At 21.0% G+C, this 19,087-nt stretch overlaps 4 protein-coding genes across 4 annotated transcripts; 3 read left to right on the forward strand and 1 right to left on the reverse strand. All coding sequences in view use genetic code 6, as the record gives it.

Annotated features, from left to right (window-relative positions):
- Nucleotides 1-538: 538 nt before the first annotated feature.
- On the reverse strand, nucleotides 539-8,165 carry TTHERM_00558670 (REJ domain protein; the record flags this gene model as incomplete). Its single annotated transcript, XM_001022429.2, has 9 exons — nucleotides 539-3,886; nucleotides 3,949-4,156; nucleotides 4,330-4,831; nucleotides 4,881-6,012; nucleotides 6,233-6,511; nucleotides 6,728-7,009; nucleotides 7,369-7,657; nucleotides 7,708-7,888; nucleotides 7,940-8,165. The coding sequence occupies 9 exons, from the start codon at nucleotides 8,163-8,165 to the stop codon at nucleotides 539-541; spliced, it is 6,447 nt and encodes a 2,148-aa protein (XP_001022429.2).
- Nucleotides 8,166-12,686: 4,521 nt separating this feature from the next.
- On the forward strand, nucleotides 12,687-13,148 carry TTHERM_00558690 (transmembrane protein, putative; the record flags this gene model as incomplete). Its single annotated transcript, XM_001022431.2, has 1 exon — nucleotides 12,687-13,148. Exon 1 carries the CDS (start codon nucleotides 12,729-12,731, stop codon nucleotides 13,146-13,148), a length of 420 nt encoding a protein of 139 aa, XP_001022431.1. The 5' UTR covers nucleotides 12,687-12,728.
- A 3,127-nt stretch (nucleotides 13,149-16,275) lies between these two features.
- Nucleotides 16,276-16,686, forward strand: TTHERM_00558700 (transmembrane protein, putative; the record flags this gene model as incomplete). The annotated part of the gene is made up of 1 exon (XM_001022432.1): nucleotides 16,276-16,686. One exon carries the CDS (start codon nucleotides 16,276-16,278, stop codon nucleotides 16,684-16,686), a length of 411 nt encoding a protein of 136 aa, XP_001022432.1.
- A 1,338-nt stretch (nucleotides 16,687-18,024) lies between these two features.
- Nucleotides 18,025-18,435, forward strand: TTHERM_000558700 (transmembrane protein, putative; the record flags this gene model as incomplete). The annotated part of the gene is made up of 1 exon (XM_012799277.1): nucleotides 18,025-18,435. One exon carries the CDS (start codon nucleotides 18,025-18,027, stop codon nucleotides 18,433-18,435), a length of 411 nt encoding a protein of 136 aa, XP_012654731.1.
- Between the last annotated feature and the right edge of the window lie 652 nt (nucleotides 18,436-19,087).

Consider the following 19,087-nt stretch of genomic DNA (forward strand, 5'->3'; position numbering starts at 1 on the left):
AAAATTTATACAATAGTAAAAATTAATTTCAAAGGATTATTTTAAATTTAAATTTATATTAATTTACTAGATCATTTATTTACTATTTTATTTCTTTTATAGTAACTACTTTATAAAATTTAAGAGGTATATTAAATTAAAGTTATTTAATATAAGAATAACTGTAATAATTCCTTTTTGACCTAATAAAATCTTATTTAAAAAATATTTAATTTTAATGAAAAGCATGATATATTAAAGAAATACTATTTTTATTTATTGCTTTAAATCAAATAGTTAGCCTGAGTATATATAATAAAGAAGATGATCAAGTATTCATTAAAAAAATAAATTTTAATTAAATGTTAACTATTTGTATGGAGAGGAATTAGGTAATAACTAAAAGACGGTATTCTTTATGCTATATTTAAAATATATTTTTTTATGTAACAAAATTTCTTAGTAAATAATATCTAATTATGAAAATTTTCAAGAATTTAAAGACAATACCAAAACAAAAAATAAAAAGATTACAATACAAATTAAATTTAATACTATTTCAGATAGTTAAGCTTGAAACAACTTTGCCTAAACCGAAAATAGCATACAATTTATAGAATATAATATTCTTTTATGAATTTTTTAATATAGTTATCTTAAAAAGTGCCAACATTGACTAAACAAAGATAAAGTCAACTCCTATTACTAAAAAGAATTAAGCATATTTTGAATTAGCATAACTTGGTTCTTCGTTACTTATTACAGCTAAAATGACATAAATATAAAATAATAATAAACATACCATAAAAAGGGTAGATAACTTTTGACCTATTCTTGTTATTTTATGCGCTATCGTTATTAAGAAAACTCCAACTTCAACTATTATTGAGCTAACTATTGAAATTATTATTTTTTAAATAGCATTATAACTTTCATCAAATACTGTTGACAGACATAAAGAGTGGACTACCCTCAAGTAAATAATATTGAATCTAATTGCTCTTGAAAGAGATGGCTCATATGTATAAATTGTATTAAAGTAGGCGTGAAACACTTTAAATTAAACTAAAAGAGACAATTTTTTAAGTTTTTCTATAGTTTAAATTTCATTTTCCTTTAATTTAAGATCTTCATTAACTAAATTAATTTTGCTACTCTAATATTAAAATGTACTAACAGTCATCTTATTTGAATTGTCTTATTATACTTCTTAAAAAGCTATTAATTAACCTTAATTTAGTTTTTCATATTAAATGTTTGGCTACTTAAACTCTTAAATCTATTCTGATTAGACATATTCCTCAAGTTAAAGTGGTTAATTTTCAAGATTTTTCAACAAGCTTGGCTACTTAGTTGATATTTAATTTTCTAATTTTAAAAGGTCCATACACTTTGATTCAATTTTTTCATTTTTAAAAACTGTTTAAGTATTTATAAACCTTTGTCTTTTTCTTCTTGTTTGATTATTAGAATTTATTATACCTTGCTAATCTTATATTTTAGCTTACTAAATAACACCATTAAATTCTTAGATACTTTATATTTGCAAACTTGGTGTCTAATTCTTTTCACTAATAGGAGGATTTTATTATTCCGATTCCATAGACGTAATCTATGAGATAGTAGTTTTGTTAAATTTTTTGTCTAGGTTTCTACCATATTTATATAAACCAAATTATAACAATGATATAGTACATAGAGTCCAAACAAGAGCATATTAATAAAATTTATCAAAATGAGTAATGTTATTTAATCCATCTGAACTAAAAGCTTCTTTTACATTTTTATTAATAAGTAATGATTCTAGATCATCAGTCACAGTTGTAGGATTTGTACTATTACAGTAGCAAAAGTATTTACTATTCTTTTTTACATAGTTACATCCATGAGAAGACCAAGCCTATGATTATTGCATTTAGAGACATGTTTAATTGTTAGGAGAGGGTTATAGGTCTTAAAATTTAAACATATAAACATTTTATTAATTATCCTTTTAATTTTCCTTAATGTTTACTAATTTTCTATAACTACGCATATGGCTCATTTGTTCAAAGTTAGAACCTTATTGGTATAATAGTCTATTTGAGCTTGCATTTACTAAATCTAAAGAATATTTTATGACTAGATTCTAAGTAATTATTATGCTTGAGTTTACTTATTTTAATTTTTTGACATAATTCTAGAATTCAGATGTTTATTCGAAGGGATTTCGAGAGTAAGTAGTCTAACCTAAATAATAGATATTTGTTGCTTGGGAATCCTAATGATCAAACATAACTTACTTAAGGTTTTTTGAAGTAATTTATTAGCAATCAAGTGATATTAAATTACCTTACAGCTATACTCCTCCTTAATTAGGTAGAGTTGCTTTGCTTAGGTAACTGCATATTTAGTCTGATATATTCATTTGTTGAGATATCAAATTATTAGAGAAAGTTTAAGTCGTCGAATTTAACACTTTAAAAGAGTCTACTAAATTTTGAAGAAAAACATTGTTGTTATTCATAAACATATTATTCTAACTAATTAAAGATTATTAATTTTATAGAATTGTATTTAGTTAATTTAAAATAGGAATGGTCTAATCTTCTTATTAATTAGTTATAGATTATTACAGTTTGGCAATTATTTTGTTTGCATATGTTGGTAGTAAAGATGAATTAGGTAGAGAATTAACTTAGCTCAATATTAATTATATGAGATCAGATTTTTTAGTATTCATTGAATCAAGGTTATAAATTGGATAGTTCTTAGATATTTCTTCTCCTATGACACACAGATTTAAGATATTTTAAGAAGTTGTTTAACTACTATCTATTTTTAAAGCTTAATCGATAATATTATTGATTTAACTTTCATTTTGAGCAAATGGTTATATGTTTACTGATATGGTGGTATTATAAACAGCTAAAAAGTTATCTATAGCCTAAACCATTAATGTTAAATTACCTGAAGGGAGGATAGTATAAAATTCGTTTTATAAGCTTTAATCCATTATTTACCTTCTTAGAATATAATTTGGGGATATTTATTCTTATTAATAATCAGTATCATTAAGGTAGTAAAAGAATTAATAAGATATAGGAGTATTAGCTGAAGTGCAACCAGACATTTTGATTTAAAAAATTGTTTATAGAGCTTATCCATTAGAAGTGTTTGCAGATAGTACACAATTTTTAGGTGGTAAATTTATATTAAAGTTAGTAATACTTAAACTAGGCATTATGTAATAAGGATTGTATGCACTGAATCTAACTTATACAATAGCATTTGAAGGAAGAATATTTACGAAATAATCCCAAATTCTAAACCTCACTTTATAGTAATCAAATTTTATAGCTCCTACTACTAAATTATTATAAAGTATTGCACCAGCATAGCTTAACAAGTCAGATGAAACATTACTTCCATATATGAGAGTTGCATCGATATCTTAATTAATGTTGACTTATATTAACTAAGATTAATCTTAAAATTTAACAATTAAAATAGGTATATCAGTTTCTGATAAGATGATTATAGTTGATTATAATTTCTAACGGGAATCTTTGGTTCCTGTAAAAGTAAATAAAAGAGATTAGTAAGGGCTAAAGGTAGAACCTGGTATCGAAATAGTAGGAACATTTTGCTGTAAAATAAGAGGGTGGTTATTGTAGTCATAGCACTTATTATCATTTTGATTAGATGTAAGGGAAACACAATCCCACTTTAAATTAATTTGTTAATCTTAGTTTTGGTCTTCTAGCTCAAAATCTCTTGCTAATCCAGTTAAATTTAAGGGCTGTTTGAAGCCAAATATTCCTTTTTAACCACCAACAATCTAAATAAATAAATCAGATATGTTAGGTGTAATAGTTTAAGTTTTTAAATTAGTAATCTATTTATCACTGACTAGAGAGGCATTTACCTTTATTATAAATTTTAAAAAAGTTAATAAATATTCAAATTAATTTTAATAATTTAGTTTACATTTAAATCAAAAACGGTTTAATGAGGAATTGAATATTTTTCGACTAAAACTAATGTCTAATTATATTTAAATTGTGTTATGTTTTAATTCAGCTTAGGTACACTATTAGAGTTTATCTGTATGTTAAGAGGTTCATTAGTAATTATTGGTCCACTCTAATCACATATTTGCACATAGAAAGATATATAAACTCGTAAATCCATGAATCTATTTTTCAAATTTTTTTTTTATTGAATTAATTTTTAATTTTATTTATTTAAATACAATATTGTGAATTCATTTTTTTTTAAATTAATAATTTTTTGTTTTTAAAACTAATTTAAATCGTTTAAATCTGAATTATCTACTCTATTTTAAGAATAAAACTAAGTATATATTACCTATAAATTGGATAGCTTTATGTTTCTAATTTAATAATTAAATCTTTTTATCTGATAAAGAGTGTTTAGAATTATTAATTTTATGAAGAATTCACTTTAAGTAAATATTAGAAAACAGCAGTAATTTTTGTGTTTGCAGGAATAAGTTGCTTTAGAATGACTAAAGAGATACTCTTTTAACTGTTAGCATTCGAGACTATGCTATCGACTGCTTAAAGACTGTTTTAATCTAAGCTAGGCGAAGATTATATACTCCAAGTGAAGCTTTTGAACCCTCTTTAAGCATCGTTTATTATATCTGCTACTGAAAAAACGATGTCATAGCAAGTATTTTGAGTTTTACTGAATTAAATAGTAACTTAAGGCTGTTGAGTATCACTCCTTTACTGCTTAACTTTGGTCAAGTAAAACGTGTCTATTTAGAAATTGTTACTAATTTAATAACTCAGAACATTTGGAATGAATGAGAGATTATCGTTTTCCATTATTTAAGCATCGTTACCTATTGATAAAATTTTTTAAATTTTTCAAAAAATTTTTGTTAAATTTACTTAGTAAAATTTTGATTTATGTATCTTGTATAGAGCAATTTGGAAGAGTGCCAAGAAGTTGAAGAGTACTATCTTGAAATATATTATTACATTAAAAGTTTTAAATTTATGTCAAAGCAACACCAAATTCAATAATCAAAGTAGGAGAATCAATAGCTAAAGTAGCTTGTAAAACAGCAATTTTATTATAACTACATTGATAGAAAATATCTCTATTATCAATACGATTTTTGCAGACACATTTACTCCCTAACATTTCCATAGAATCATAGCAGTCTAAGCATTTGCTACTTTACTTGTATTAACAAGATTTACATGTATTAGCACATGCTTAGCAATCTGGTTTTATGTATTCTTAGCATTAAACACATTACCACAAAGTTGAATCTTCTTTGTAATTATTCGGACACCACTGATAGCAATATTATCCAAGTTAATACCATCCTTAATAACAGCTACTACATTAGCTTTAAGCTGGTCCAGTGCATGATTAGCATGATGAATGACAATTTTTACATAGATAATTTTAAGTGGAATCTCTAAATTAATTTTATGAACAAACTTGCAAGCATTTATTTACTTATGAGACATACTCATGATCCTATGTACAAGTAGTACAGCTTTATCCATTAGTACAGGATACGCAATTATCAATGCAATCAGCACATAAATAGTTATTTTGTGGGTTTCTATATTAATTCTAATTGCAAATAACTAGGCACAAATTTACTTCACTAACATACTCATAATTACTTTAGCACTAACTGCAACTTTATCCATCTACACATTAAAGACAATTGTTAACACAATTAGTGCAATTATATAGAGTTGAATCTCTATATTAATTATTTTAGCATATAGCTTTACATTAATATACTTATTGAATAAATTCATAATTTACTGTACAAGTGTCACATTATTTATCTTAAAAACATGATGTGCAATTTGCTATACAGGGTTTGCACTGCTAGGCCATGGTTTACCAATTAATAAAGGTGAATTATCCTGCTGGGCAATTCATTTTGCAATATTGTTATGAATTATTATTTGGGTTTGTAGTTTAAGTATATCCACTAATGCATTGAATACAACTTAAATTTTAATCACAATTAGAACATCCTTGATAGCATTGCTTTTTGAGGGAAAATAAAATATTTGGTTAAGTAGTTAAATAAATATGAAATTATCAATTATTCAAAATAGCATTATTTAAAACAACGAAAACTATTTTAAAATTTTTATCTGAATTCTTTAAAAGAAAACTAATTAATATATATGATGTTTTTAATCTTAAACACCAAAATATTTTTGAAGTAGTTTGAAATAATAAAATTAAAATAAATGGAAATTACTGCGCATTATTATTATTGAGAATTATATCCATATCCAGTCTAGCAGTTAGTACAGTCATCAGATTTAGTACAGCTTTAGCAATTAGCAATACAAGATCTGCACTCTTACGACATGGTAGTATCATTAGTCACGAAATTGTACTATCCAATTGAGCAATTTTTTTAGCAGTACTGTAGGGTGCTATCATTTGGTTTCGTCTTCTGAGTGTATCCACTAATACATTAAGTACAGCTTTATATATTTTAGCTACAATTAGAGCATCCTTCAGTACATGCTCGCTTTTAAGTTAAAGAGAAAAATTAATTAACGAATCAAAATAGTCATGAAGTTTCTAAATTAGAAAAATAGTTAAATTAAAAACAATAAAAGTAGTTGTGAATAAATTCAATTTCAAGATAAAAATATAAATATTAATTTGATGTCATTAAATCTAATTTCAAAAATCTTGAACTCAAATTAATAAAGAATTAAATTAAATAAAAAAATAACATTACAACACACATGATTTATTGAGGATCAAATTAATATCCATCAATACATTAGATGCAAGTATTTTTATTGCCACACTATAAGCAATTGATAATACTACAAACAGCGCAATCTTATACTATAGGATCTTCAGAACGAAAACGAGTATAATATCCTTATGGGCAATTTCTATTGCAAATTTATTAATTAGCCTTGTAATAACTAGAACTCATAAATGTGAATCCAGGCACGCAAGAGTCTTTGGAACAATTTAGTAAATCACTACATTAATAACACCCTTCTTGACACTTTTATTTTAAGTAAAAGTAAGCAATTAAAAAAGATTTGAATTTTAAAAATTTCAGAAAATAGTTTTATTAAACAAAATTATGAAGGTAGAAGGGCGGTATGTCTATTTCATTATCAATCTAAAGTAATTACGATTGGTACCGCTGATTCACTTAAAAAAGTTAAATAAATATCCTTTATATTTGGCCTTCCACTTATATCAAGATAACAAATAAAAAATTTTTAAAAGTTTTTTGTAGTAAATTATTAAGCTAAATTAATGATCAATTTTTCATGATTTGAGTAAATAATTGTTTAATTTATTTAGAAAGTTAAATTTGATTTATAAAAAAATTAAAGAATTAAGTATCTAAAATACATAATAAAGATCAAGCAATATTTTAAAATCATAGATTTAAGCTCCTGTAAGTTAATCGGCATAAAGTTTAATAGTAAGCTTATTTTATGGTCCACTAAAACGTATAGGACTATCCATAGTATGTATATATTTATACTTATCTTAATCACTTTGTACTTAGCAATCACTATAAGTAGAATAATAAAGATTTCTTACAGCAGTTTCTCCATCACCGATAGCTGTAATTAATGGTTATAACATTTTATCTGATCTGAACACTATGGTGTGACGCAAATATGTAATAGAAGGACTTTTTAATAAAATAAATAAAATAGATTTTTTCAAAACAAAAAGAGTTACATTTTCGTAAGTATGGTTTCAAATTATATTGTATCAGAATTTGCAGTGATATGTTTATTGCTTCTACAAAAATAGGTTGAGTCGATAGTAAATGATGAGTAAGTAAAAACTAATGGTTGATGATTAATAAAGTCTATCACTATTTCTGCACGACCCGCTAAACTTATCAGCAAAAGTGGATCTTATGAATTAAAAATAAATTTATTAAAAATAAATAAGATATTTCATTTACAAAAAAACTTTTAAAGCAGATTGTATTTTTTAAGCTCTTTCTTTTTATGCATCTAAACTTTTTTTTATTATTACCTTTTTAATTAATTTATTTAATTAATAAATAATATATATTTAAACTGAATATATTTCAGATTTATATTTACCTCTCTAAGGCAATTTATTTCTATTAAAAACAAGTAAATATTAAATACGCACTTCTTTAAATATCCTAAGTCCTAAAACATACCAGATTTATAATCTCAAATACTAAATGATTTTTATAAGTCTTAATTTTATAACCTTGTGTACTTTACTAAGGCCATTAGTCCTTAGTAAAGGCTAAAAAAATATAACAATTACATTTATTTATTCAAATAAATATGTTTAAATTAAAATATAAACTATTTCTTATTTTTAAAATATAACCCATAGAAACTATAGTCCTTAATAGGTATTGTTTGAATCTTTAGTAGCAATATAAAAAAATAAATAATAATCTATTCATTTTATAATATTTTTTTTTAATTTTTGTTCACATGAATCGCAACTCATTATTATGTTGCTCAGTATATTTACAGTTGACTGAATTTATATAATACATCACAGATATTAAATTCCCTTTTTTAATAATTAAAATTATGAATAGTGGCTCTTTTCTTTTGCTTTACATTATTTGGTACGATCCGATTTATTAGGTGAGTGTAAATTAAAAACTCATCTTTTATTTGTATAAATAGTAAAATAAATAAATTATTAAAAGAATCTGTATTTTCCCCACTCAATAAACAGGCATTTAATAATAATAATCTCTTTTTTTACCATAATATATGGCTATTGTGATGATCAAAATTAAGATTTTTGATAAAACAAAATGATAATGACTATTTTTTACTTTTTAGACAATAAAATTTAGAAACTATTTTTTTGGATTTATTTTAAAAAAGACTATGAAATTTATACATCATATTTCACCTATATTTGGTTTTATTTTGTTTATAGTCTCAAATTGATAACTAAGATTTAAATTAATTTTATAAACATTATTTTGAAAATTTTTAACACTATTTAAATAAAATTTCTAAGTAATTAAGATCTAATTATGAAAATTATTTCAATTAAAAGTGTTTTTATAAGTAATACTTTTAAGAATTTAAAGACTATTCAAATATAAAATGTATAGATTCAAAATAAACAATATAAATATAATTTAATACTATTTCAGATAATTAAGCTTGACACAACTTTGCTTAAGCCGAAAATAACATAAAATTTATAGAATATAATATTCTTTTTTTTATTTTTTAAAATAATAATCTTAAAAAGTGCCAAAATTGACTAAAAAAAGATAAAGTCAACTCCTATTAATAGAAAAAATTTAACGTATTTTGAATAAGCATAACTTGGTTCTCCGTTGTTTATAAAAGCTAAAATGACATAAATATAAAATAATAATAAAAATACCATAAAAAAGATAAATAACTTTTGATCTATTCTTGTTATTTTATGTACTATTGTTATTAAGAAAACTCCAACTTCAACTATTATTGAGCTAACTATTGAAATAATAATTCTTTTAATAACATTATAGCTTTCATCAAATACTATTGACAGACATAAAGAGGGGGCTACCCTCAAGTAAATAATATTGAATCTAATTGGTCTTGAAGGAGATGGTTTTTATGTATAAATTATATTAAAGTAGTCATGTAAAACTTTAAATAAAACTAAAAGAGACAATTTTTTAAGTTTTTCTAAAGTTTAAATTTTATTTTCCTTTAATTTAACATCTTTATTAACTAAATTAATTTTGCTGCTCTAATCATAAAATGTACTTACAGTGACCTTATTTGAATTTATTAAGGCATTGAAATAAGAAAATCTTCCTATTAGTGAAAAAAATTAGACACCAAGTTTGCAAATATAAAGTATCTAAGACTTTAATGGTGTTATAAAGTAAACTAACTTAAGATTAGCAAGTCTATTAAATTATAATAATCAAACAAGAAGAAAAAGACAAAAGTTTATAAATACTTTAACAATTTTAAAAATGAAAAAATTGAATCAAATTAAATGGACCTTTTAAAATTAGAAAATTAAATATTAACTGAGTAGCTAAACTTGTTGAAAAATCTTGAAAATTAACCACTTTAACTTGAAGAATATGTCTAATCAGAATAGATTTAAGAGTTTAATTAGTCAAACATTTAATATGAAAAACTAAATTAAGGTTAATTAATAGCTTTTTAAGAAGTATAATAAGACAAATTAATAAATTCAAATAAGGTAAATGTTAGTACATTTTAAGATTAGAGTAGCAAAATTAATTTAGTTAATGAAGATCTTAAATTAAAGGAAAATGAAATTTAAATTATAGAAAAACTTAAAAAATTGTCTCTAAGACTTTAAATCTTAAATAATTTTCATAATTAGATCTTGTTTCCTAAGAAATTTTGTTTAAAAAATGTTAAAAAATTTCACAAAGTATGAAGCTAAATAACATTCATAAAATTAATTTAAAAACATAAAAAATATATTTTAAATATAGGATAAGGAATACCATTTTTTCGCTTTTGCCTTATTCCTCTCTATACTTTAAGTTAACATTTAATTAAAATTTATTTTTTTAATGAATATTTGATGATCTTCTTTAATATATATGATCAGGCTAGCTATTTGATTTAAAGCAATAAAAATATTATTTCTTTAAGATACCATACCTTTTTAGAACGGTTGTAGTCGTAGACTAGTAGAATGTAGAAAATATTAGGATTTATGTATGGTATATAAAAATAGATTTTAAAACAATTATTTATAAATTTAGAATATTTGATTAGATAACTCAAATTATGCAGATATTTGAGATGTGTGTATAAATTGTAATTTTTTACAAATTTAATTTGATATAAAAATTATATTTATGAATAATTAGTTATTCTTATTTACCTTTGAATTAAATGACTTAGATTGAAATAATTTGAATTGACTTTTGTATTTTGGAGCTCTTTTACTCTGTAATTTCTTTTATAAAAAGTAATTAGTAAAATTTAAATAAGATTCAAATTTATTATTAATATATTTAAGAATAATAACAATAATTCCTTTTCTATCTAATTTAATAGAAGTATAAAAATATAATTGAAATATTTAATTTAAATTAAATAAGTCGAATTCATATTTCGTAATCATCAAAAAATTTCTATATAATTTTTGACTAAAATTTTTGTCAACCGTAATTAAACTTTGGTTACAATCATAAAATTTAATTTTTATAACTATGAATTTGGTTAAATTTATTAGGAAGTTAAAAGACATGCTTATATTTGAAAACTAATAAGAATAGTATTTCAAAAACAAAATGTTTTTTTATCAACTAATAATATAATGAGATAAACTATTAAGTCATTTGTGGAAGCTTATTTTATTTTTTTTAAATTAGATAAATCAAAAGATAAAGGTTAAATTTGATAGAAATATAATATAATTTGATTTTTTGTAAAGTAAAATTGTAGATATTTTTGGAATATTTATTATATTTTTTATAATTAAAAATTTAATTTATCCTTAATTTTATTAAAATTTATTTTATGTAAAGTTAATTATTCATAAAATAATTACAAAATGATAGTTTTATTAAAATACTTTTTTAATTTTATTTGGAAGGTGATGCTGATATCATAAATTAGATTTTAATTAAATAGCTTTTTAAAAGAGAAATCGATCATAATTTTAACCTAAAAAGTAAATTAGTTTATGATATACTTACTTCAAGTTTTCAACTTTTAAAATATTTTATTTTATGTTTTGATTAAAAATTTTATAAATTTTACTGAAAAAGCTTTTTCATTAAAAAATTTTCCTACCTTTTTAATATTGGCATTTTAGATTATATTTTATAAATATAAGAGATAATAATAGATAGTTTATATTATATTTTATCATTAGTATTTTGAGTTTAGATGAATATCCAAAAGTATATTAAAATAATTTATTTAATTATATATTGTTAAAGTATATTTTCTAAAAACATTATTGTGATTGCTTATGAAAAGTTTTATTTTTTATTTTAAATTGAATTTTACTAATTAATCCTTCCTTATCAATTCTTATTTTCTATTTGATTTATTATTTCTAGATGAAAACTACTTGTTTAATTTAATAGTTGTTTTTTTGAGTAATAACTAATTTTAATTTAAATATCATCTTCTGATAAATTATGAATGTATCTGTAAAAAATCGTAGTTCTCTTTTATTATTAAATTTCAAAATATTAAAAGTAAAATCTGATTAATTATGAATGTACCTGTAAAAAATTGTATCTCTCTTTTATTATTAAAATTTCTATTAAAATATGGATTAATTTTATACTTCTAATATCTATTTTATAAGCTATTTCAAACACCACTTCTTAAAATTCTAAATGAATATTTGATTTACTTTGATTTGAAATAAAAAAATTTTTACATGAAAGATTTTTTATAATTTGTGTTATTTTACTGAAAATTCTTCAATATAAAAGCTAATAATCGAATTGTTCAATAAGTTCTTTATTGAAACTGAATAGTTCAATATTATTGATTATAAATATCTAGTTTAGCCGTTTGATTCAATAAATTTCTTAAAAATCTTTATAGAAAAAACTCAAATTCATTCAAAAACATTTATAATAGAAAATTTCTGATGATTATCTCAACTAAATTAAAAAAATATAAAAGAAATTTATATTAATGTTACAAAATTTTTAAAAAAGTCGATTAATTGCGTAAATATAATAAATTAATATTAAAAAAATAACTAATCTAATAAAATTAATGGGAAAATTAATTCTTGCATTACCACTTGCTGTCTTGCTTATTTTAGCTGGAACTATCATTTTGTAGAATAAATCAAATCTATCAACTGATTACTACACTTTTAAATACTCAACATGGGAAGATTGTGTTTAGAAGCTACCAGATTATCCTCAAAAATGCACAGATGTCAAAGGTTTCTAATCAGCTTAATCTGCAGTCAATAATTTAGTTAGCCCTTAATCTTCAAATGCTCTTCCTGGCTGTATTAAATTCGCCTAATTTTAAAAAACAGCAGGACCTGATTCCATTTTGAATTATGGTGACTACTATTTAGATTGCTTTTATGAGGATATCGTTGTAGAAGCAGCTTAAACTAATGATTGCTATTACTAATAGTATTTTTATCCTAGATATTTTAAATGCACTAAATGGTTTTGAGCTATGGTTTAGTATTAAATTTTATAATTTTAATGTAAAAGTATATATTTTTATTAAAAAACTTTACTATAAAATTATCATTCTAAATTAAGAAAATAATTTGAAACAAAATCACTTATTATTTTAAGCCATTATTCAATTTATTAGGTTCATAAAAAAAACAAATACTCTAAATTAGTTTATATTTTTTTAATTTATGATTTTAGTTCAAAAAAAACCAATAAAAATAATTAAATTTATTTATTTTATTATTTGTTGATTAATTTCATAATAATATAATATTAATTATAAGAAAAAGCAATATATTTTATTATAGGAAGTTTAATATAAATTAATAGTAAGAATTTAAAAAAAAAATTGAAACAAAATAATTTTTTATTTGTAACCATAATTTAATTTATTTAGTTCATAAAAAAACAATTAAATAAATATTCTAAATTAGTTTTTATTTTTAATTTATGATTTTAGTTAAAAAAAGCAATAAATTTGATTAATATATCTAATTATTTTTTGGCTAATTTTATATTTATAGTATTTTTACCTCATTAAGAAAGTATAGTGAGGAATAATACATTTTAAATATATATTCTATTTTTCTAAGTAATATATTAAAAATTGTCCAATTTAATTTTGAAATAAAACCAAATAAAAATAGTTAATTTAATATTCTGCAATAATTAATATTCAGCTTTAACTTAAAATCTCTCATTATTACTGTGTTTAGCAATACTTTATTACTTTTCTTTTAATACTGTATAATTATAATAAAAAATTGTGAATTTCTTCATAAAAAGTGAAACCATACCTAAATACCTTTAAACCCTTCGTATTTGAAGTTAAACTACTTTTCTACTTTTTCAGATTTTTAGGCAAAATAGGAAGCTCACAAAATGTCAATTTTTACTAATATATGCTTCTATAAAGGAATTTATTTATCTAATAAAATTTATTAGTGAGGATTTTAAGTTATCTGTTAGATGAAAAATTTCTCAAAAAATATCCGACTTCTTTTTTGAGGAATAGAAATATTAAAACATAAAATACAAAATTTATTTTTAATTAAAAAATATAAAAAGGCAAAGAATTTAAAAATAAATTATTAATAAAAATAAAGCATTCATAATTTATTTTTTTAAATTAAACAAAAAAAATTAAATAAAATAAAAATGAGGAAAAAACATAAAATTATAATAAAAAAATTATAAAATTATTATTAATATAGGTTAGTTAGATTTATTTTTAAAAGGTAAAAAAAAATCCAGTTAAAATAATATAAAAATGAATGAGTGAATTATTAATTACTTTATTTTTTATTTTAATTTTCAAAGTAGTTTTCTAGCTATATAAAAAAATAAGATAATTATTTCATTCTTTTTTGTAAGTAAAATGAAATTTATTAAATTTTTGATAAATATTTTTAAAATATTATTCAATTTTCTTAAATGATAAATCTAATAAATAAGTTTTTATAGTTTAGCTAAAATACTCTATCCAATTTTAAAAATCCATTTATTTAGAAGTTTTTAGTAAAAGTATCTTTGAATAAAAAATTTCAAATCTATACATTAATAAAAATGTATTTTGAATTTGTTATTTAGTAAAAAGTTAATTTGATAATTTTTAGCTATGTTAGTATGTTTATTTAAAATCTATTTTATTTGATTAAGGGCTAGAATTAAGAAAAAATTTTTGTTTATAAAATTTAAGATTATTTACATAAATTACTCTTAGATTTATTAATAATTAATTTTTAAAGTAAATATAATTCAGATTAGATTAAAATTTCAATTAGTGTATATGTTTATAATTTTGATTTACTTTAAGATTTATTAAGAATAATTTTTAATTTATGTAAAACTGATAAATTTCAATAAATGAATTGATAAATTCTGAATACCATTTACTATAGTTTGAGCATATTTTTATATTTATTCTTTTATGATCTTCAAATTTTTATATTTTGACTCATAAAAAGATTATATCAGAATAGATATGATAAATTACGAATTTATATGTAATAATTTACTTTATTGAAATTGAAAATGCTAAAAAAGTATAATTACTTTCGATTCTTTTTATAAATTTTATTGAATACATAATAATTGTTGTTTTAAATCTCACTTATTCACCATAATTACTTTGATGTTTTTATACATTTTATATATAAACTAAAAATTTATCTATGATAAATATTAATTTATTTAAATGAAGTCTTTTATTCTAATTATTACAGAAAATAGATTTTTATATTATAAAATATTCAAATAATGTAATCGAAAACTCAAAAGAAAATAGCTTCTATTAATATAAATTAATCCTTCAATAAAATCTTGTTAAAATGAATTTTGAAGTATTTAATGGATTCAATTTATTGTTTAAATTTGGTTTAATTTTATCTTTGCCATAAAAATAATTCTGATAAATTACAAATAGTAATGTAAAAATACTTTCTTATCAATCAATTTTCCTAATTCTTATCAAAAACAAAATTATCTTCCTTTTTAAAAATAAAAAAATAAATTGAAAAGTATTTTTGTTTTTTAAGTTAATGTTTAAAAGAAAAAATGTTTTTTTTTTATTTGAGTATTTAATTTATCAGAATAATATTTTTTATCTTTTACTTTTAAAATTCAACGTAGCAGTGCTTTTAAAATTTTATGAAAATCTTCAATTAAAATACTCTAAAAAAAATTAATTTGTTTGAATTCAAATTATATTCTTATACTAATATTTCTGAGAAATATCAAAATTAAATAGTATTAATTTTTTAAAAGTAAGAAAATAGTAAATGTTGTTGTTTTTTAGTTGATTATTCTTACTAAAATATATTCTTACTTGATTTATTCAAACATAGCATTTTAAAAATAAATATATTTGATAAAACTATCTAATTTATGACATTTAATATAAATGTCAAAAGTCATAATTTAAGTTGATAAAGAATAGAAAAGATAAGAAAACATATTATGAAATAAAATTCCATAAATAAAAATTATAAAAGAAATTATAAAAAATAAAGGTAAATGGTCAATCAAATCTTTTATTTAAAAAAGATGAATATTTATCAAAAGGTAATTATAATTAAATTAAGTAAAAAAAAATATAATAGCTAACTTTAAAAATAAAAATGGGAAAACTTATCTTTGCATTACCACTTGTTGCCTTGCTTATTGTTACAGGAGTTGTCTTGTTAAAAGACAAACAAAACTTAGAAAAAAATCCTATAACTCTCCTCCAGTGGAATGACTGCTTAAATCGTGTTTAGTATGATTAAGATTGCCTCAATCCTAATAAGAAACCTGTTCAAGCTACCTTCAGCCTAATTGACTATACTAGTGACAGTGCTCTTCCTGCCTGCAAAAGCTTTTATACCTATATTGCAAATGCCAGTGGAAAGCTTCCCTTGAACTTGAATAATTTCTATGAAGATTGTTTTTTGAATGAAAAAACATTACATGCAGCCAAAATCGATTCTAAAACCAGCTGTTTCTACAATTAATACTTCAAGCCCAAATATATTGAATGTTATTACTAATGAATGATAAATTGATTCATATTAACGTTCTTGGTTTTATAAATAAATCAAGTAAATATATACAAATAAAAAATATATATAAATATATAAAATGTATTAGTATTTAAGTAAATTTTTTAAAATTACATCTAAAATTAAAATCCTCAAAATCATTATAATTATCTTTAAAGTATTTATAATCCTGAAATTAAAATATCGTCAACTGAGTAGGTACAAATGGCGATATTTCATTTAATTTTTATAATTTTAAGGTATTTTGCTCATTCTATATTTTAATTGTTTTTATTATTCATTCTGTTATTATCAAATCTTAAAAAATTTTCAATAATATTTATATAAGGCCTTTTCTCAAATTTTCATACTAAAAAACTTTTTTATACATTTTAAAAACATTCTAAGTAATAAAATTATTCAAAAAAAAGAATTTTAAATAAAAAAAGTAAATATATGAGGATTTTCAGTAATATTATCTTATAACGAAGACTGCCATTCACTTCTACTGTAATAATTCAAATTATGCAATATTATATTAAATAGAATAATAGCTTCTATACTTTTTAATAATTTCAAATAAATTTTTATTTAATAGCTTAAATTGTTGTTTAATTTTGGTTTAATTTAATTTTTGACAAAAAATAATTCTGATAAATTATAAATGCTCATGTAAAAGCACTCTATTACATTAGTATTTCTAAACGTGTCAAAAATAAGGTTATCTTTTTTTTTTTAAAGTAATAAAGAATTGGAAATTTTTATTGCCATTTAGGTAAATATTTAAAATAAAATAATACTTAATAAAATGAAATGAATTGATTTTGAATGGATTAATTTAAAAACTTCATAAAATTTTAACAATTCTATTTTGAATTGAGAAAAATAAAAATAAAAAAATATGATCCTGATAAATTACAAAATCCTATGTAAAATTTGATTAATCTTTTATTAATATTTCTGATCACCATCAAAAATGGTATCACCTTATTTTTTTTCAAGTTTATGATTATAAAATTTGTTGTTTTTATCTTCATTTTCCTTTACAAAATAAACTCTTAATTGATTGACATATCCAGAGAAAATATTAACAAATGATTTTTATTAAATACTTTAACTAAAGATATTTAGTAAATTTTTATAATCCCTACTTTAAATTTAGAAAGAATACATAAGAGAACATATTTATGAATTAAAATTCCATAAATAAAATTATAAAAGAAATAATCAAAAATAAAAAATAAATAGTTGCTTAAATCTTTTATTTAAAAAAGATGAATTTTTATCAAAAGGCAATTATAATTAAATTAAGTAAATAAAAATCTTTAATAACTAACTTTAAAAATAAAAATGGGAAAACTTATCTTTGCATTACCACTTGTTGCCTTGCTTATTCTTACAGGAGTTGTCTTGTTAAAAGACAAAAAAAACTTAGAAAAAAATCCTATAACTCTCCTCCAGTGGACTGACTGCTTAAATCATGTTTCATATGATTAAGATTGCCTCAATCCTAATAAGAAACCTGTTCAAGCTACTTTCAGCTTAATTGACTATACTAGTGACAGTGCTCTTCCTGCCTGCAAAAGCTTTTACACCTATATTGCAAATGCCAATGGAAAGCTTCCCTTAAACTTGAATAATTTCTATGAAGATTGTTTTTTGAATGAAAAAACATTACATGCAGCCAAAATCGATTCTAAAACCAGCTGTTTCTACAGTCAATACTTCAAGCCCAAATATATTGAATGTTATTTCTAATGAAAAATTAGTTACTATAAATATATTTTTTTTTTTATAAATCTTGTAAAAAATATATATATTATTTTTTATCTTTTAAGTCAGTTTAAAAAAAATTAAGAGTAAAATTACTTCCCAATTCTATTTAAGAAAAAATTTGATTAAAACTTCAAAACAATTATTAAATATTTATTTTTAAAATAATTAGATAAAATTAAATTCAATTTTTGAAATAATTTTTTTATTATATCCTTATATATTATTTTACTCAAACTTAAAACTTATTTACTTTATAAGTTCTAGAAGAATTAATTCTATTTAAAATAAGTAATGAGTTTAAGTATTCTTAAATTATTATTATTATCTATTTTGAATCTTTTATTATAACTATATATTAATCATACTTTTCCTTTCAATACTAAAAAAAATAATTATTCTTTAATACATTTACATTAAATTAGCATAGATTTCATTTATTTCAAATATTTGATTAAGTGGCTCATTAATAACAAAAATAAAAATAAATTTTAAAAAAGAATCGTAATTATCTATTAATTAATAATAAATAGTACAGTTTATTTATTTAGATATGAGTTTTGAAAAAAGTTATTAACAAATTTTTATAAGATTAAAAGGGGTTGGGGTTGGGGTTGGGGTTGGGGTTGGGGTTGGGGTT

Source organism: Tetrahymena thermophila (assembly GCF_000189635.1).
Source record: "Tetrahymena thermophila SB210 genomic scaffold scf_8254486, whole genome shotgun sequence".
Taxonomy (NCBI): domain Eukaryota; phylum Ciliophora; class Oligohymenophorea; order Hymenostomatida; family Tetrahymenidae; genus Tetrahymena; species Tetrahymena thermophila.